The sequence below is a fragment of the Carassius carassius genome, chromosome 22 (assembly GCF_963082965.1).
Source record: "Carassius carassius chromosome 22, fCarCar2.1, whole genome shotgun sequence".
NCBI classification, from domain to species: Eukaryota; Metazoa; Chordata; class Actinopteri; order Cypriniformes; family Cyprinidae; genus Carassius; species Carassius carassius.
Window position 1 is genome coordinate 2,369,504 of NC_081776.1, and position 21,495 is coordinate 2,390,998.

At 38.3% G+C, this 21,495-nt stretch overlaps 1 protein-coding gene across 2 annotated transcripts in view; it reads left to right on the forward strand.

The window, feature by feature from the left end:
• Positions 1 to 21,495, forward strand: part of LOC132098668 (metabotropic glutamate receptor 8-like) — a 181,965-nt gene that overhangs the window by 101,462 nt on the left and 59,008 nt on the right. For both annotated transcript variants that reach the window (XM_059504771.1, XM_059504772.1), the window contains exons 4-5: positions 15,859 to 15,994; positions 20,571 to 20,725. In XM_059504771.1, the coding sequence (XP_059360754.1) occupies positions 15,859 to 15,994; positions 20,571 to 20,725 (291 nt within the window). The remainder of the gene's footprint in view (positions 1 to 15,858; positions 15,995 to 20,570; positions 20,726 to 21,495) is intronic.

A 21,495-nucleotide genomic window follows, 5' to 3' on the forward strand; every position in this document is an offset into this window, starting at 1 on the left:
CTTCATCTGCAAACTGTCAGGCTAGAGCGAACTCTTCCTGGTGAAATTTCCTTCTGTCTGGTAGTTTCACCAAAAATGTAAATTGGCTGAAAATGTATTCACCCTCAGGCCATCCAAGATTTTCACACACAGACTTTCACTTCACAAGATGTTAACTGATGGACTGGAGTGGTGTGGATTACTTGTGGATCATTATGATGTTTTTATCAGCTGTTTGGACTCCCCTTCTGACGGCACCCATTCACTGCAGAGAGGATCTATTGGTGAGACTGAATTTTTTTGTAATACTAAATTTCTGCAAGTTTGATGAAGCAACAAACTACAGTACATCTTGGATGGCCTGAGAATGCATATATTTTCAGCTAATTAAAATTTTTGGTTGAACTATTCCTTTAAAAATTTGACTACAACACAATTGAATTTAACCTTATGTGTGACTTCAGCTCCATCGCAAATTGTCTCTCGCAAATCGCTGTTGCTGGTCATATTGCCCTTGTAATAATGCAATTAAAGGAAGGGTGATTCGTATAAAGGCGGACGTTCCATCCTTCAAATGACAAACTTTGAATGCTCTTTTAATGGAGAGTCATGCGTACGAAACTGCCGACTGTTCCCATAGTTTAGAGAATCATTTGAATTATTGATTAGTCTTCAGAACATCTCATTTGCATAATGTGGACATGTTTCTGTATTTCACGAGCGTGTTGCCAGCAGCAATGCTTCACGCTCAGTATAGGCAGTTAGGCCGGCAGCTGCAGAAGAGCGTGTTCGTTTTAGAGAACAGCAAACACGCACTTAGGCAGAACAAACTCTTGGCATGTTGACAACACAGAAATTATGTTGTGTCACTCTGCGTTCATGGTTCTTGACATTTATCCTCTATTACAACCCAGGTTCTAACCTAGGTGTCAAAGGAAAGAGCAGGTGGAAATAAATAAAGTGGGGAAAATAATCCAGTCTCTCTCTCTCTCTCTCTCTCTCTCTATATATATATATATATATACAGAGGTGGAAAGTAACGAATTACATTTACTCGCGTTACTGTAATTGAGTAGCTTTTTTGTGTACTAATACTTTTTAAAGTAATTTTTTTAATCTGTAATTTTACTTTTACTTAAGTATATTTTGTTTGAAGTATTGTACTTCGCTACATTTTAAAACTCATTAATTACTGAGTAAAAAAAAAATAAAATAAAAAATAAATCGCTCCCTGGAAACTACGGCATAATGGGCAGGAGGGCAAACTGGCGCTAAAATCACAAGAAAGATGCAGACGGACAAAACAGGCGTTAGTGGTGCAGACACCGCTGAAAACGAAACCCCGTCATATTCTGCAGTTGAACTCGAAGGAAATGAAGTGAACCCCTGGCCATATGTATGCTCTATTATGCAGTGTAAGCTGTACATGCCTAGGAAGACCAAACTAGCAGCTTATAAAATCTCGACAAGACATCAACCCTTCGCAAGAATGTAGAGGTAAGCTAAATAATTGCGTCGTTGCATTGGTGGTTAAAATGAAGCTTTGACATTTTAGCAAGAGGTTTTGCACAAATTATCTAAAAAGACCGTGGTGAGGAGTGTGCTATTTTTGTTTTAATGATGTGCGTGCGCATTTATAGTGCGTTCTTTCACTGTGTGATTCAGTCTCCTAAAATGCATTTAGAATGATCACAAAATTGAAGATATAGGGGCAGAAAATTCACATATTTATATAATTTCATATATTAAATCAAAATCACACAAAGAATGCCATCGTTTCCTCCAAAAATCATCATGAATATATACATACATACATATAACAGTTCAGTAAACAAGTTAATTAAGAGACTTGCGTTTTAGACACCATATTGCCTTTTTAGCTCTATTTCTACACCAGAAAATAATTCCAAACACAGCCACCAAAGCACAGTTTTGCGTCTCTGAGCAACGTGACAGTGTTTCGTTCCTGAATGAATCAACCGTTTAAATGATTCGGTTCAATCGCAATGACTCACTTATTAACAGAGACTTGCTGACACATACTGGCCATTTTAATTTCACATTTAAAGTATCTTTTGATTTTTTTTTTAAAATAATTAATTTCTTATCATTTCAAATGAGTATTCAACATTTTATGTCTTGTATATCAAAACATTATTCATGCATTTGTAACTGCAGGTTAAATGCATTCTTGTCCTGTACTAAACAGTGTAATACATCTAAATGCCACTTCCAATGAATCTTCTGCATTTCCTCTGCATTAAAAGATGAGTTTGTTGATACTGATTTGCCTGGTAACAGCCCAATTGTTTTATTATTCTAAATAACTGATTCCTTTAATTAAAAACAACTAGTTTGAGATTAATAGACCTATCCCAGGGGTGTCAAACTCAGTTCCTGGAGGGCCGTAGCCCTGCAGAGTTTAGTTCTAACCCTGCTCCAGCACACATATCATGTAGTTTTCAAATAAACCTAAATGATTAGATTAGCTTGATCAGGTGTGTTTAATTAGGGTTATATCTAAACTGTGCAGGACTGTGGCCCTCCAGGAACTGAGTTTGACACTCTTGGCCTGTCCCATTTTGACTCCCTCCCACTGTTAAAATGTAACTAAGTAATTTTTACTCTTAAGTAAAGTTTAAATGAGCTACTTTTTACTTTTACTTGAGTAGATTTTTAGACTGGTACTTTTACTTGTACTTAAGTAAAATTTCATTAATGTAATGGTACTTTTACTTGAGTAGAATATTTTTGTACTCTTTCCACCTCTGTATATATATATATATATATATATATATATATATATATATATACACTGTATATATATATATATAGTTATGTCCTTCAAAAGAAGTGGCAGTTTAAATATTGTCTTGATTTCCAGTACAAATAGTCTTAAATCAAAAGACATTTACTTGAGTAGCAAAATTATTTAACATATAAATTCTTAAAAATCAATTAAATATCATATATATATATATATATATATATATATATATATATATATATATATATAGCAGATATAAATATGAATACATATTGTAATATACAGTAGATATAATGTCATGTGACTGCAACAAGTTCTTAGTTTACCTTAACTTACAATGAGTACAATTTTACATGCACTTATGTAAGACTGTGAATAAAACTTATTGTATGGAAATCCGTTACCACAACAGAATAAAAAAAAACGAAAAACGTAATTACAACTTTTTTCTTAGATTTTCAAGATACAAGCAGCAGAATTGTAAAAAAAAAAAAAAAAACAATTTCAGAATTGTGAGATGTGAACAGAATTCTGAAAAAAAGTGATTCAATTGCCTATTATTATAATGCTTTTGAGTTTTCATTCTGAAAATGGGACTTTTTTTATCCCTAAACATGAACTTGTTTCTTTTTATATCACCGTACTAACTTCACTGAATCTCCAGATGCCAGGACTCTCATATGTTCATTATCATACCACAGCAGCTATGAAGAACGGGTTTAGAAGAGCTGTTAAGACTACACTACTGTCACTTCACGATCACAGATTGCCTGAAGCGTCTGACCTATAAGTGAATTAGTGCATACGGTCTCTGCTCAGAGCTCTTTTCCAGTAACCATGAGACCATCGGCACTGCTGTGCAAAGCTGTCATTTCAGCTGCCTCATGTCTGCTGGGTTTTTTCATTCTCTCAGTAGAGCAGAAGCAATCAGAATGGTGCATCGATCTCCCTTGTTCAAATTTGCTTGATGGATTTTACAGAATCTACACTTGGGTGCTCCTCAGATGGCTGAGAGCTGTCATATTCCGCTCTGGAAATCAGCGGGAGGAAAGGAGTAATTCACATGCCGGCGCTCAACGGGGACGGCAGGAAGTAAGAGATATCGGATAGTCTGCCGGTATCTGAAACTCACTGTTTGACCTTAATAAACCAAAGCAAATGCCAGCACAGCTATCGCGGGCCACTTGTTCTTGTTCTTGGTCACACTATGTTGTCTTCACAAATAACCATAGCTAAACTAAGAATGGCATTTGTTCAAATGCGTCCTGGTAAACAGGGATCAGTGCTTCGGGATTAAATAAACACGGCGTGTGTCCTGTAGAGATTAACATCTGCTGGTTTTCAGTGTAGTGATGTTGGTTCAGGTGGATGTCGAGACACGAGTAGATTAACAGAAGCTTGAGGAGTGTATAATGTTACCAAGATTTGGTGGAAGAGACATTCACTTGGTAAGGCAAGGGTAGCGTAATGTATTAAATTGATTGTTCACATGAAAATTGAGAAATTAATCAGAAATAATTTCTCACCTTCATGTTGTTCCCAATTTGCATGCTGATCTGATTTTCTTTCCTCTACTGAAAACAAAAGCTGATCATTTGAAGCTTGTTAGAGCCGTGCAGTGAAAGTGGACTGTGATTTGTTCTGCTAAGCTATACAAAAATGACAAAAGGCACCATGAAAGTCATTCAAAAAGTGCTTTGAGTGACTTCAAACTACTTTTATGGTGCTTTTATGATGTTTTTTTTTCTTTTGTGAAGGGAGATTGGCACTAAAAGTCACAAGTGAGAAACTGTATTTATAAATCTATTGTTAATACAATATTTTCTCCCCTTTCCTTTATATACACTACCATTCAAACATTTTGGATTCAGTTAATTATATTCATCAACATTTCAACATGAATTGACCAAAAGTGATATTTATAATTTAGAAAAGATTTCTATTTTAAATAAATGCTGTTCTTTTGAACTTTTTAGTGAGTTGAATATTTTATTATTATTATTATTATGTAGCATGATTGAGCAAGACACTTAACCCCTAGATGCTCCAGAGGTGTGCGACCTCTGACATATGTGGTAATTGTAAGTCGCTTTGGATAAAAGTGTCAGCTAAGTGAATAAATGTAAATGTAAAATCAAGTGACTTTTTTTCAAAACCATTTCAAAATATCCACTGCTATTGTAACAAACACAAAAGCTTGGATATTCTGCATTGCTCAACAGAAGAAAGAAAATATATGGATTTGTGACGATATAAGGTTCAGTAGATGAATTTCAATTTTTGAGTGAACCATTCTTTTAAAAAGAATTGCGGGGTTCATCTTGTGTGAAAAAGGCAGAGGTTAACCTATAGAAGTAGTGATGCATGTCTTCTGTTCTGTCTGAGCTTCATATATGCTGCTTTGAAACACATTGATGTTTTTTACATGAGGGTCGTGGAGGTAGACGGGAAAGACGGGCTAAAACGTGTGGCCTGTACATCATCAATGAAAGAGATGGGTATAGTACGAAATAATACTGCAAAGATTTGAGAGTTCTTGAGCTGCAGGAGATTGCATTTGAGTGGACAGTAAAGCAGTTGAGAAGAAAAGAAGCAAAGAGTCCATGAAAACAAAGCAGTGGGCAACCTCAGAGCTTTCTTTGTAATTGTACTTAAGCGCACACGTGTGTTTTAGATGCCAAGGAAACAGCACATCAGTATAAACAGTATAAAGCCAGGCTATAATGTTCATGATGTCTCAGATGGTAGATTGATGCTGATTGAGATGCAAGCCTGAAGATGTACAGCATATGTGGTTTAATTTCCAGGATCATGACCTCTAAACCCAAGATATCAGCATTCTGTCGGGGCAATCAATAATCAATTAGCAACAGATAAAGTCGAGCTCTTTTCTTCAGTTTCCCTCACTGCATATCATCTTTAAAACTAAGGCACATATACTGTGTTAATATTAAGGAATTTTCCCTATATTTAGTTTTTTTACATGTATTTTCAATTGCTTGTGCATTTTTAGGGTAATGCCCTAGCTGAAAATTGAACTACGTGAACAGGTTTTGAAATATTTGTTGTTACACAATGCATATCATTTGCATACTATGTTAAAGTAGTATTTAGCAATGAGTATATTTGTGTTACATTCTGAAGGCTTCTTTGCTCTACACAATGATATAGCACATGACGGCTCGATTATGTCTCTGTTTCTATCCTTTCAACTATCAAACCCTGATGGACTCCAGTGTTTCAGTCTCTTCAGATGTGACTTTCTTTTTTGTGGATACAGACCACATTTGTAAGATCCCTCAGAGTAATTGGTCTACGGATCCGAAGGCACATGAAGGCCGTCTGTAAATGTGTCTCTCATAACATAACAGACTCTCAAGGTCTCAGAAGTGTGAAGAAACCAAACGTCCCTGCTTTGATTTGCTCTTGTGAGTGTATTGTGACTTTGCATTGCAGACGAATTAGGCAGGGTAGTGCATTAGCTTGTGTTTTTGCACAGAAATCAGATCGCTAGAAAAAAGTAGATTGAGAAGATGGATGATTGAGGTGTCTCTCATGAGTCATGATTGTAGCACAAAGAGTACTGGATAAGTAATTTGGGATGAGTTTCTACACTAGAAAAAATGCAACGTCCTAGCCAACTATAGGATGACCGAATTATATATCGAATATAGAAAAAGTTTGCATTGGATAAAAAGTCAAATGAAAATTAAAAAAAGACTATTTACAGTAGTATGAGTCATTTAAAATGTAAAATTGTACATAAAAAATTCAATAAAAGTTAAAAATATTATAATTAATATAATTTAATTATATAAATAATTAATTTTTTAGACAATTTAGTATGTATATATTAAACAAATAAAGTAAATATTAAACTGCAAGAGCTTTTGGTCAAAACATGGGGACTTTTTATGACGAACATATTTATTTTATATTTTAACCCTATGCTCTTTTTGTTGAAGTATACAACCTATTAAAAAAATATTGGGGTATGTTTTACAAGAAAATACCAATTAAGTCTTGCTGCTTAAAAATTTCATGTATAATTTAATGTTACATCGTTGTAAATTTCTTTAAATTGACACTTTTCCCCAAGTGAAAGCACACACACACATATATATAAACTTTATGAACTAAATAAGGTCCAGAAGCTGTTTTTGTCCCTCAACTTGGTTTTTTTTTCTTCTTCTTGGCCTATTAAACATGGCTAATAATGAAACATTTCATTCTGTTGAGTCATTTATTTAATGAGAGCACTTAAAACAATTGTGCATACTTGAAGAATAACCCTTATTTTTTTCTTGCATTCTTTAAAATTTGCCTTTAGCAAAAAATGTTTTTTTTATTTGGTTCAATTTTGTCAAGCACTGTGTCTGCTAGTTATACATATTTAACGAATTGACATTATTACCCTGTAATAACAGTAATGCAGGGCTCGTAATGAATCACGACCCATCACTCTGCAGTTTTGTGTATTACAAGTCACTTAGCAAATGCATCTGTTAAATGATATGTAACATCATTTCCCACTTTCCTATTCTCTTCATTAATCAGTCTCATCAGAGTTCATACTGCAAGCCTGACAGAATATTGCATCCTTTAAAAATGTCAATATTTGAATTGCATAGTGAGACTAACAGAGCAGCAAAATGTACACCCCAAAAATCAGCATAAGGTAGAGAGTGTTGTAGATGGAGGAGGTAGAACTTAGTTTCAATGCTAATCGACTGAAATGTTCTTTTCTTTCTGTTCACGGCACATTCACAATCGCTGCAGTCTTATTATATGCACTGAAAAGGAAATATTCTCACTTTATATTCAATTATATTCAGTTGTGCACCAGCAGGGGTTATGCACGGTTATTCTGTCATAATGGAAATGAATTTTTCATGTCTCGTAAGAGAGAGTCATTTTTGTAAGTGAAATCATAGATGTAGTTTCACTGCATGTTTTCTGCTCTTTCCCTGATTGGGATGCATGTTAATGATGTTTGGCTGGTGTTTTGACTGGATTTGTCTTAGCTAGCACCAAAAATTATGTTTTTAATTAAAAGCAGTAGTTAACTTTACTTTGTCATTCAAAAGGGGACATTTTGAAGAGCACTGGTCATTTTATTTCCTAGCAAAAGCATTGGGACTGAAACTTTCAGGTTTTAAAAATGATGCAAAGGCACCATAAAAATATCCTAAAAGTATTCCTAAGCCATGCAGTAGCTTTGTGTGTGGAACAAAACTCAATTTAAAGTCAGTATTAATCTTTCCATTGAGTTAGTGAGTTGACCTTGACAACCAGTTCAGTATGATTCATATTGTTTTTGTGAACTGATTCAAAAGATATGGTTCAAGTCAAACTGCTGTATGGCTTCAGAAAACTGTTTTGGACCACTGTTACGAAGACACTTTTTGGCCTTTTTGAAGTGTGAACACTTCAGTCCTCATTAAATGTATTTGCATGACCAGAAGCTATGTAAAATTTTGCTGAATTATATCTTTAAATTAAATGAAATAATTACTACTGACAAATGTTGAGTATTTGTGTGGTTGAAAATGTCTAGTTGGACACTTGTATTGTCTTTAGGTCTGTTTTCTGTTCTTATTTGTTTGCGCAGGCAAGTCTAAACCTGCTTTAATAGTTGGACATTTGATTAGGATTCACGCAGGGAAATTAGATTTTTCTCTTAGAGTGGCACATCTTTTATTGGTTTGCTTTCCGTCAAACTCCTCAGACAAAACAAATCCCTCTGATTCACTGATAAGTGAGCACAACACTTGAGAGAAAAGGACAGTGTCTAGAACAAAGCTAATGGGTCAGAAGGATTTATTACAGGGATTTAGTGTAGACATCTGACCTTGAGACCGTAATGACAGGGAATACACTGTCGGTCACTTTTTCGCTTCAGATTCCAGTGTAACTCCCTAAAAGCCTGTGGATAATTGATTCGTGGTATAGACGAAGCCTCTGGCGAGTGTATCAGTTACTGGCCCAACTCAGAAAGACCTCAATGCTTTTCCCAACAAGAGTAAGTATCACTGTTTAATTGAGTTGTTAAGAACGCATGTTAGGAGAGTTACTGTACTAAATCACCAAAATCCTGTCTTAGAATCCAATTAGACATGGTCCACCAAGCAAGAGTGAAGAGCTGTCTGTTCTTCTCTTGTTGTCTAAGGCTCATTTCTACCAGATGCCCCACTTCAAAGTCTTCCGCGGCACCATTTCCAATGCGCCTCTGGGTTGCAAAACACAAACTTGTCTTTTTTTAAAGCCACGATGGAGTGTCGAAAGCACTAACAGTATTTTTTTAGGACAAAGGGAATGGCTCTCTGAGCTCATGCTGATGCAAAGACTTAAGGCGCTTTCACAGCTCTGGATAAAGCGTGTTTGATGTCAAAGTTTGGTTCATGTTGTTGGTATACAAGCTGTTATTTTTCACAACTATCATGCACGCCAGCTAACCGAAGCGAAGTCAGTTTGAAACGGGGCAGTTCATGAGTTATATCTCACAATTCCAACTTTATTTTTCATAATTCATGACTTTGTATAACATAATTCTGACTGAATTTTCATAATTAACTTCTGAATCTCATAATTCAGAATTTAGTTCTAATAATTAAGGTTTCATATATCAGAGTTTTGACTTGGGTTTTTCATAATTGACTAAATATCTGGAGACATTTACACACATATATACAGTATACTGTATGTAATTACACATTTGTTCTCATAATTATTAGAGCCCGACCGATATGGATTTTTGGGGGCCGATGCCGATATTAACTCGAAAAGAGCCGATTTATAAGCCGATATTTTGATTTTAAAAATAATCTGGATATTAGACCCATTTCCTATAAACTGCACTTACACAACATTCAATAGCAAAATATCTGCCTGTTCTATGTATGTGGGCTGTATAAACCATTTTCCAGAATGGACTATGTTAAAAAAAAAAGCCTCAGATTACAGTCTCAATGACTAAACAATTGCACATCAAAAGTATATATTTTTTAATGATCAAAAAACAGTCTGGTTTTAAACATTTAACACTTTTACTTTCTTCCAGTTGAAGCTGGTTTTAACAGTCTGTGTGTGTACTGTAAATAAATTATAATACTAAAGTTAAAGTATTTGCAGAAGTAGTCCCACACTTTGCTGCTACAGCATTCACCTTTTTCAGCCATCTGTAGGCAGAAAGAGAGACGGAGAAAGAATAAGCATGTGTATTAATAATATCACCATGTATCATTACTCATGTCATCATTAGAATTATAATAATAATAAACTGGGATCTCCTACATAGGCAAAAATGAGAAATATATATATATTTTTTTATTTGTCAAGCAATAGGTATTACCTACTTATATTTAACAATATTATTTCAACATTTTCCTGTTATGTCTGTAAAGCTGCTTTGAAACAATATGTAAAAAAAAAAAAAAATAAATAAAAAACAAAAACCGCTTGTTCAGCTCGCATTTATTTACATGTCCCCTCTGGTTTAATAATTTCTGACGCACCTACTGTAGTTACTGTAACTACACTATATTTGCTCTCACAGAACATCGTCTTGCCTACTATTACCGGAAGATTACGGAATCAATTCGAAGTTGAATGGTTAACGTTAGTGTCATGAACACACCGCTGTCAATTTTGAGAAGAACCACCTTCAAACAAGTTAATAGCAAGCATTTAAGGGGCCTGCTAAAAAGGAAGCTATTAGCGTTAGAGTAACGTAACCAGCCTGAATTCACCAAATTGTTCTCTGGACCTGAGGGTAGCCTCTTCTTCCTTGCTTCTCTCTTAATTCTCATCAGCAGGACTAGCGCTATCGCTCGCTTCTTACAACGGGACAGATACATGTTTGTTGCTGACCGAAAGGAGGAGGAACAGACTATGAAAGAGCTCCCGCTAAACGTTTTTAAAACCCAGCCTACACCATAGCGCAGTGCAAATCGCGTTGTTTCTGAAGGGCAACGCTGAGCCCAGCGGCAAGCGCCGTGCATACCGCGTCCTGTGTGAAAGGCCCAATTACGCGGTCATTATGTGGGAAACACACCGCAATAGAATAAGAATAAGTTAAACGCTAACGTTATAGTTTGACCTCATATTAACGTTCGCGCTCTTCCACTGATAAACATGGTATTAGCTTTGTGGCTAATCTAATATAGCAATGCATTAGCGGCTGTAAGTGATGTTACAGAATATTTAGAAGTGATAATGATAGGACCGTTAGCTAGAACTACCACACAGTTTTTATATACAGGGTATGAACTAAATCTACAATCATTTCACATGACGAACGACAGACTCACCGTCACAGTAAGTTACATCTCCGTGGCTTGGCTGATAGCTTTCTTCTGTAGTGGACTTCTGGCGCTGTTGTTAACTCTGGAGCTGCAGAGCTCCCTCTGGTGGGCACACTATGCAACACTCATAACATGAGTGAAGCATGAGACTCTGTTTCTCATGTTTCATCGGCCGTTATAAATGCCGATGCCGATTTAAATGCAATTAGCTTATATCGGCCGATAATATCGGCCGGCCGATATATCGGTCGGGCTCTAATAATTATATATTTGTTCTCATAATTTTGACTTTATATGTTTATGATATAGATGACATAGATATATCTATCTTCTAAATGTTTTTATTTTTATAATCATTCTGGCTTTATTTTTAATGATGTCTCTCACAATTTATTTTCTACCTTTAGGCATAAAATATGCTTCTGGTTTCAGTCCAAACAATTGAGGTCTTCACTCAACCCGTTTTAGTCCTGCATTTGTGCACAGAAATGTTCTGCATCAAAATGATTGTCGTGTTCTTCATGCATTTTACATTTCTCTGCATGGTCAGTGTATGGCAGTGAATATGTGGTGTGAAACGCATGGCGTCAGGCACACGCGTGTGGGTGGATACGGGTTGTATTCGAACACCTTTGTGATGCGTGTGTGGGTGGAGATGTTGAATAAACACATTCCCAAAGCTTCTGTGCTGCTTTCATGAGCAAGAAACGCTCCCACATTTGATGTCTGGAGGAACTGACGACCGAATCACCTCATGCGGAAAGCGGAGGAGGTCAACTCCATGGGGAAACAATACACAGACGATATTAAGCATTAGATTTGGGTATTTTAAAACAGCCATTCTGAGTTGTATTGCACGTTATTGGCATTACCCAATATCTGCCCTTTCAGGAAGGGTTGGAAACCTCTCTGGGGACAAATTCAGGTGAGCTTTCATCACCTCAGTGGTCCTTAATTTCTGAGAGCATTCAATTTCTCAACACGAAGAAGTAAGGCACACTTTTGTTGCTTTATGGATGGTGTAATAAGCTACAGCAATAATGATTGTGCTGCCATGAGTTTGCCATTACCGCCCTGAAACGTGCTTTGTCACTCAGGCACTAATGTGGAATGAATCAAATCTCCATTAAGCATATGTCTCATGACTCAAGCCAAGATGAATGTTTGTGATTTTGATGTTTGCATTTTGCTTAAAAAGCTCAATATGCATCACCGCCAGAGTGACTGACAATAAATCCACTTCATTGACAGTGTTTAGTGACTGTTCCTGCCCTGGGTTTTGAGCTTGGTCCATTTTATTATATTAGTGTCACTGTTTTGGGTATATGAGTGTTTCATTTACTGGATTGTCCAAAAAGTACATTCAAAAATGGCTTTGAAACTCAGAAATTGCTTGTAAGTTTCACAAATAATTTAAAAGAAACAGCACTTAAGAAGTCATATTTATGACTATCTCATAATTCCAACTTTCTCATTATTGTCTTTGTCTCATAATTACAGATTTATGTTCTCATAATTCTGACATTATATCATAATCCTGTTATTATTATTATTATTTTATTTACTTTTATATAAAAAAATACTCTGAAACAATATTCACTCAGAAATTGCTAGTAAATTTTAAAGAAATGGCAAGTAACACATTAAACTAAATGTGAAATTCTGAACAAAATAATTGATCATAGTGATGACATCTCATAATGACTTTTTTCTCATAGTTATGCATTATGCATCTAATAACTCCAAATGTATTTTGTTATATATCATAATAAATTTTTTTTCATAATTGACTTTATCTCATAATTCAATTTTTTTCTTTATAATTCTGACTACATCTCATAATTCCAATTTTATTTATTTTTGTCTTACAATTCTGAATTAATTTCTCATTATGATTTGATATCTCATAATTCCGATTTTCTCATAATTAAATTTTAGAACTGATAGCATTTTCTTGTAAGATCTACTCAGTTAATCTTTATTTACAATTTAGAAATGTTGATTTATATATAAATCATTTTGGTGAGTGAAAATCTGGCAAAATAAATAAAATGCTACACTTCAAAAGATAAGCTGGTATAATGCATTTTGTATAGAATGAATGTGTCCCAGACAGTAAACAGTTGCCTTCGGTCAGTCACAGAACCAAACTGCCATCAAACAGAAAGTTAATAACCCAATGTGAATCGTTTTACTTAGGAAAAAAAATCTGATTCCCAGCAATGGAAATAAATGACAGCATTAGCAGGCCCATGTGTGTGTTTGAGGGGCAACATGCGAGGCTGGATACAATTAGATAATGCATGATTCATAAAGCAGTGAAAATCCAATCATTAAAGATTAGCAGAGATGGTGGAGCTTGTCGTGTCTATGATATAGGAGGGATCATTTTATTACCAGACAAGCTGCTTAAATGACTTCAAACTGCTGCTTTATACAATTAGAGAAGTCACTGTGCACTTTGAGTATTATTACAATGAATTGTTTTGGAGGTTTTGAAGTGTGTGCATGACGGCTTCACAGTTATTCTGCCAGTTCTTTTAGAACTATAAATAAACTGGGCATATTTGAATGCAGTCATTCATGCATATTAATTGTCTAGTGACTAATTTCTTGAGTTTTACACTTAGGGCTCATGCATTAGTCAATGGTAGGCGGAGCTGCTTATCTCAGTGCTCAAGCCCAAAATCTTCCAGCTCACTCTCTGCAACATGCTGCAATGCTGGTGTCTGCTCATGCAACAATTTATGAGCTTCAGTAAAGCCAGTGTTTCTCTTCCTTGCCATTTATCTGAGTATGAGTCCCTGCGCTGTATCTGCTATTGAACGCCGAATAAATGGAAAGGCACAAAATGCAAAAGGAATTTGGTGTATTGAAAAGCCACCAAAAGCCTCATTCTGAATTTGGAAAGGGATTTGGAGAGACATCAGTGAGTTAGAAAGACATGTTCTGTGCCTTGTGTTGTTGCTACATTGTTTGGGTAGCGTGACAGTAGCTTAGCTGTTTTCAGAACAGTAGCTATTCTTGTAGCAAGCTACTTTTTCCAACAGGCAGCGTTTTAGTGTGACGAAAGCATTCATTGCTGTTTTGATTCATTGCTTGAATTGTGAGAAATAAACTAAGAATTCTGACTTTTTTCTTGCAGTTCCAATTTCACATTTCACCATTCTGCATGTACAGTTCAAATAAAAAAGATTTTCCCCTTCAAAATTCTGTATAAAACCCAGCAATAATAATAAAAAAAACATTTTTAATCTCACAACTCTGACTTTTTTGTATCTCACTATTCTGTCTTTTCTTTAAAATATTATGAGTTTATATCAGACACTTGTGTATTATACATTTACAATGGTGAGTTAACGTCTTGCAACTCAGAAATGGGATTTCAACCTATCAACCAATCAATCAATCAATCAATCAATCAATCAATCAATCAACCAATCAATCAATCAATCAATAAATCAATCACAGAGTTTTAAGCATCATTTTACAGCATCAGGATCAGATGGTCCTTCAGAAACCATAATTATAATGTCTTCTCACTTTTGATCAATGTAATTTATCTTTGCTGAATAAAACTATTAAACTTTTGAATGTATTATATCTTCAAAGCTATGTTTTATTCATAGTGTCACAATCTGGCTTTAATGTAGCACAAATATTAATAAATACCTTTTGTGGCCAAAAAAAAGCAACAACACAAAAATGGCAGCTAATGACCTAAATTACTGTTTCCTCTGTAGTGTAGCCCCAAGCAAATATTGCACACCATAAACTCGGAGGGCATGAATGCAACAGATTGGTGATTACCATTGTGAGGGGCATTAATTAAGGCTAATTAGTATTTGTCATTGTGACAGAATGTATAAGGAGTCACATTGGTTTGGCACACAGTGTCATGGCTCACTAAGGAAAATTCTGGCACTCATTAACAGGACTGTAACAGAAGGAAGTCCATCATTCACCCACGTTCAGAACGTTAATGGTAAAATTTAGCTCTTGATGGGTTGGAGGCTTATATATTACAGCTAACATTAAGTATGAAATATGACTCTGTCCACCTCAGTATGGCCTGTCAAGACCTGATTTTTGTAAGTATGTTGTGTTAAGTTTGAGTAAATTATGTCAAGCACCTGGAGACAAGATTTGACTGATGGAGTCAAAGGCTATAAAATACCCAAGACCTGTCACTCGTATAGTTTTGACTGGGGAAATATGGCCACTATATTAAAGGAAGCAACGCCTTCTGAATAAAAGAGCTAATTGGGAAAAGTCATTGTGTCGTTGGAAGTCACAGTTGCTATAGAAAGAGTCAGCGTTCTGGAGACACCTCTCTATACAGGTGGAGCTGGGGAAAGTAAAGGGTTTCTGAAGCAAGCTGCAGTGCTATAGCAAGCTTTAGTCATATATCATTGACTACCTATACAGGAGAGACCCAATCAGCTGTGCCATGTGATAATGATGTCATTAGCTCAGATTGATTTAGACCTATTGGACTGCGCCATCTAGAGTTTCATGCCAGAACTCTGTATTTGAGCAAAATAAACAACATTTATGAGACATTTGTTGTCAGATTTCATTGGTAACTTTCTCCTAAATGTAATGTACGTGTTGAATTATAATTAATAAAATTCTCTTGTAATCATCTGTCTTATTCTGGCAAACAATGTAGATATGCATGTTTTTGACTACACTGTCTGAATGAACAGACCGGACTGCATCGCTTGCAAATGGCTGGATTTAGAAAACAAATGGGATTTTGTGTCTAGAATGAACATTGCCTAATTCTCAGTATCTTTCTCTGTCTAGGTGGTGTGTGTATCGCACAGTCTCTGAAGATCCCTCGGGAGCCGAGGCCTGGGGAATTCGACAAGATCATCCGCCGCCTCCTGGAGACCCCTAACGCCCGGGCCATCATCATGTTCGCAAATGAGGACGATATCAGGTGTCACCTTTCTGTTCCCGAAAGACATTGCCTGGCTAACTGTCCACTAACCACTAACCACTCTCTTAAAGATCTCCAGCTGAGAGAAACCATTTATCAGTGCCTTGAGGAAGAAAGGAAAGTAAGAAAGTAAAAAGGAAGGAAGCTGGCTGTGTTCAGAATATAATACTTGCATTATATATATATATATATATATACACACACACACACACACACTCTTATTTCTATGCCAACTAACTCTCATTAGAGTATTAGTATGCACAAGAATGATAGACTCTAGTCTGGTAGAATAAGCTGATGTTCTTGCAAAGACACTTATAGTTGTTACATATCTGGACTCAGTTTGTGTGTTTTTGCCCCTGTGACCCAGTTTCTGTCTTCCGTGTCTGGTTTGATTAGTTTCCAGGTGTGTCTCTTCATTTCCCCATGTGTTCCATGTCCCTGTTAATTTAGTCATGCCATCCACCTGTGTTTCCCCAATTATCCCTTCTACTTAATCCTTGTCCTTTGAGTTCAGTGTTGTCGGGTCTACTTACTAACCACTCACTTGCTACTTACCTGTGTCTTCCTCTGTGATCCATGTTTGGAGAATGCCTATGTTGGATAATAAAGCCTTGTTTCGTTTATCCTTCGGCTCCGTGTTCCTTCCAGCAGCGTAAACGGTAACAGAAGACCCGACCTAAAAAGTTTAAAAACTGCGTGTTTCCCTCCGTTTTGTTTTCCGTTTTTCAGTCTTTTTCTTTCCATAGTGTGTCAATGGATCCCCTCTATAGCCCCGAATTCCTCCTCCTCCTGCTGGAGCAGGAAGGACGTTCTCTCGAGGACCATACCAGACGGTTTCTACTGCTAGCTAATGCCACCAGCTACCCGGACCACGCGCTCTGCTCCTTCTATCACGCCAGCCTGAACTCCAGGTGCAGAGCGTTGTCGCCCGAAGATGGTCCTCGGGAGGACTTCGCCGCATTCCTGGAGTGGACTCTGGCGAGAAATGGGTCACCTCTCACCGTCTGCCCCATGGAGGATCTCGCCAGTCCCACTCCCGACCCAGAGACCAGCCAGCCACCATCCCGCCACACGGAGCCAGAGCCCACCGCAGCCGCAGAGCCCGAGCCATCCAGTGATAAGGAGCAGGATCTCGAGAGCGCGACTGACCAGGTGTGTGAGCCGGCAACAACGTGCATCGTGGGAGTCCTCGTGGAGATCGAGGGCGTGGAGGAAAGCCCTGCCCACACTCCTGCGACTGAGGGTGAGCTGTATCCGGGATCAGAAAATATGGAGCAACTTCTGGATCTTATAGACTGGTCTATGGAGGTAATCCCTAATTTTCCTTTTTCTCCACTGGTTCCGTCCAGCCCTGATCCCCCTGTATACCCTCTCAGTCTCCCACTCCTACCTCCTCCAGTCAGTTCCTATGCTTTATTTCCGCTGGTTCCGCCCAGCCATGAGTTTTCTGTTTCTCCGCTGGTTCCGCCCAGCCATGAATTTTCTGTTTCTCCGCTGGTTCCGCCCAGCCTTGAATTTTCTGTTTCTCCGCTGGTTCCGCCCAGCCCTGAATTGTCTATTTCTCCGCTGGTTCCGCCCAGCCCTGAATCTTCTGTGTCTCCGCTGGTTCCGCCCAGCTCTGAAGCTTCTGTTTCTCCGCTGGTTCCGCCCAGCTCTGAATCTTCTGTGTCTCCTGTGTTCCCTCCCAGCCTCCCTCTCCCACCTCCTCCTGGACCTGCCAGTCCCTCTGCTCCACTTCCGCTGGTTCCGTCCAGCCCTGATCCTCCTGTCTTTCCTCCCATCCTTCCTCTCTCTCCTCCTCCTAGACCAGCCAGTTCCTCGTCATCCCTGCTGGTGCCAGTTAGTCCCGCAGCTCACCCTCAGTCCGCGCCATCTGGGCGCGATGGTTCGCCGCTGGACTGCCAGTCTCCAGCTCCGCCTTGGCATGTTAAGGCCCTGTCTCCGCCTCCAGCCTCCGAGCCCTGGACTCCTCCTCGGTCCTTCGACCCAGCGGCTCCGCCTTGGCTCTTAGCTCCCTCGTGTCCACCTTGGCCTGGCATCCCACCTGCTCCACCGGGCTCCCTCGTCCCTCCGGCTCCACCTTGGTCAGTCGTCGACCATCCGCTGCCTCGGGACTCCACTCCTCTGGTTCCACCTCGTCACTCCATCCCTCCGGCTCTGTCAAGCTCCTCCTTCCCTCTGGTTCCACCTCCATCCTCGGTCGCTCCGGCTCCACAGCGGTCTTCCAGGACCCCGCCTCCGCCTTGGTCGCCTGAGCCTTCTGCTCCACCTAGGCCCTCCGGATCCTCGACGTCACCCTGGCTCTGTGGCTGTGCTGCTCCATCTTGGGCTCCTCTCCCACCGGTGCAGTCTCTGCCTGTCGGCCCCCTGGTGTCGTCTACCCCTCCTTCACCATGGCTCCTCCCGCCGTCGACTCACCCATGGATCTCCGTCCTGGCTGGTCTCTGGTGGACCATCTGGCTCCACCTGCTCCTGTCTCCTCCCTGGCTCCTCCCTCCGTCTTCTCCTCCCTGGCTCCTTCCTCCGTGGTCCCTGTCTGCTGGCCCCCTCCTGGGAGTCCGTCCTCCACCGGAACCTCCTCCCAAGTTCCCACCCACGCCTCCCTCTGTTGTTTCTACGGTGCGAGGACGCACCTACCGGGAGGGGGGAGTAATGTTACATATCTGGACTCAGTTTGTGTGTTTTTGCCCCTGTGACCCAGTTTCTGTCTTCCGTGTCTGGTTTGATTAGTTTCCAGGTGTGTCTCTTCATTTCCCCATGTGTTCCATGTCCCTGTTAATTTAGTCATGCCATCCACCTGTGTTTCCCCAATTATCCCTTCTACTTAATCCTTGCCCTTTGAGTTCAGTGTTGTCGGGTCTACTTACTAACCACTCACTTGCTACTTACCTGTGTCTTCCTCTGAGATCCATGTTTGGAGAATGCCTATGTTGGATAATAAAGCCTTGTTTCGTTTATCCTTCGGCTCCGTGTTCCTTCCAGCAGCGTAAACGGTAACAATAGTCAGTTTATCTGTTGGTTGACCATCAAAATAAGTGTTATCAACCACTAGTTGATATGTAGTGCAGAGTTACTTATCAACAGCTGTCTAAAGGGTAAAATCATAAACTGATATTACAATAAAAAATAGTTCAAAGCAAATGTGTCATATTACAAATTCATCTGATCTGTTATCTGATCTTTGAGAGAAAATGTATTATTATTATTATTATTATTGCTACTTATAAGTGGTCTTTGACCGCTTTAAGTAAAGTAGCATCAGAAAAATGGCAAGATATGAGACTTACAATACATTATAACTATGAGAAATATAATCCATTGTAAAAATTGATACCACGTGTTCATTGTGTTATAAATTATCATACTCTTAAAAGCTATAACCACAAATAAGTAAATATTATAATATATTAAAACTGTTCTTATGAATATTCATGAGATAATACAACATATTTTACTTTTTTTATAATGAATTATGCATTCATTTTAATGCCTTAAGAATACTGTCATAATGTATTATAAATATATATATATATATATATATATATATATATATATATATATATATATATATATATATATATAAATAGATAGATATATATTTAGGTAACAAAAATTTAGTTAAGTATATTAACCATGATTCAAATGCACTGCATTGTGTATTACAGGAAGTTTAGTTCAGAAATAGTATTATAGAAAATTAAAAATGCTATTCTGAACACAGCCAGTGATACAGAGCGAGGAAAAAGGGAGGAACAGCTACGATAGACTCATTAACACATTTCCCAGAAAGTACCATCCCTCCCAGCAGCCTCTGCTCAGCTCCCGCCTTTATCTCTGTTGCCACTTGTACATCGTCCAACTTTACTGCACCTTCATACAGATGGAAAGCAATTAAAAATGCTGGTGAGGAGGTAAAGAGAGGCTTTCTGAGCCTGGAGGGAGGGATGTTCTAATTTTCCTTCACGTCTTCAGATTGCGCTGGTCTTTCCTGAGCGAGTCTTACTGCTGAGCAGTACAATATTTATTTAAGTATGCCCTGGAGGCAAATGCTAACTTGACCTCACACTCAAGTTATGTAGACTTTTATAATTTATGACAAATGTTACTTTGATGCTGAATCAGACCTTTTCATTACATTTTTGTTTCCGCAATTTCATGTTTTGGATTTGGTCTTCAGTCGCTTTTCTCACTATATTTGACAGTGACAGAATGTGCTAGCAGCTTGACAGCGCTCCTGTCCTCTCTCTCAAATCCCTCTCAAAAAAAAAATACATTGAGAGTATATGAGTGAGAAGCAGACAGATGGACAAAAACTTCTCAGGGCTGACCATTGAAATCCCAGCTTTAGATCTCCAGGGTCCATCCGACTCCCATCCATGAGTGATGATCGAGAGCGTGTCTTTATTTGAATATCAGTCAGTCGGTGAGTTACAGCAAAAAGATGAAGGCAGCTCCTGACGTACATTTATCTGAACTGCAGATAAGATACAGCATAGCATCAGGCATGAGAGATGGATGTGCTGGAACTGTGTTCTGTTGTTTGAGGCTGATGTGTCTTTGTTTATGTCTGCAGACGAGTGCTGGATGCTGCCAAGAGGAGCAACCAGACAGGTCACTTCCTGTGGGTGGGGTCTGACAGCTGGGGCTCCAAGATCTCACCGGTCATTCAGCAGGAGAGAGTGGCAGAAGGGGCCATTACCATCCTGCCAAAACGTGCCACGGTGGAGGGTACGTAAAGTACATGTGAAAACACTGAACTCACTAAGATTCAACTGTTCATAAATCTGTGGTCAGTAGTACTTGTTTGCTCAAAAAAGAAAAAACAAAATTATTGCACTTTAAAATAAATGTTTTCCATCTGAATATGTTTTAGAGTGTAATTTATTTTCGAGGTCAAAGCTGAATTTTCAGCATCATTACTCCAATCAGTGTCAAATTATCCTTCTGAAACCATTTTTATTTCTTAATATTATTAATTTTGAAAAGTTTTGAATTTTTCAGCATTTATTTGAAATGGAAATCTTTGCTGCCACTTCTGACCAATTTAATTTGTTCTCTCTGAATAAAGATATTAGCTACTTTCATAAATAATATAGTTTGTAATAATAATAATAATAACAATTATAATAGTTTATAATAATGTTTATACTGACCCCAAATGGTGGTGTATGTGACAATTGATCAAACATATTGGGCCCTATCTTGCACCCAGCGCAATTGACTTTGTACACCGACGCATGTGTCATTCCTATTTTGCACCCGCGCAAAGCGCGCTTTTCCCTCCACAGAAGCACGTCGCTAAACTAGTGAATGAACTTGCGCTCCCTGGGCGGTTCAGCGCAAAAAAGGAGGCGTGTTCCGGCGCAAACAATCCCTGGTGCTATTTTGCTGTTCCATTAAACAATTGCGCCACTAACCAGAAAAAAATCTAGTCTAAAGTCAGTGGCGCGTTGCGCGTTGTTCATTATGCTATTTTAAGGGCGCATGCTTGACCATAA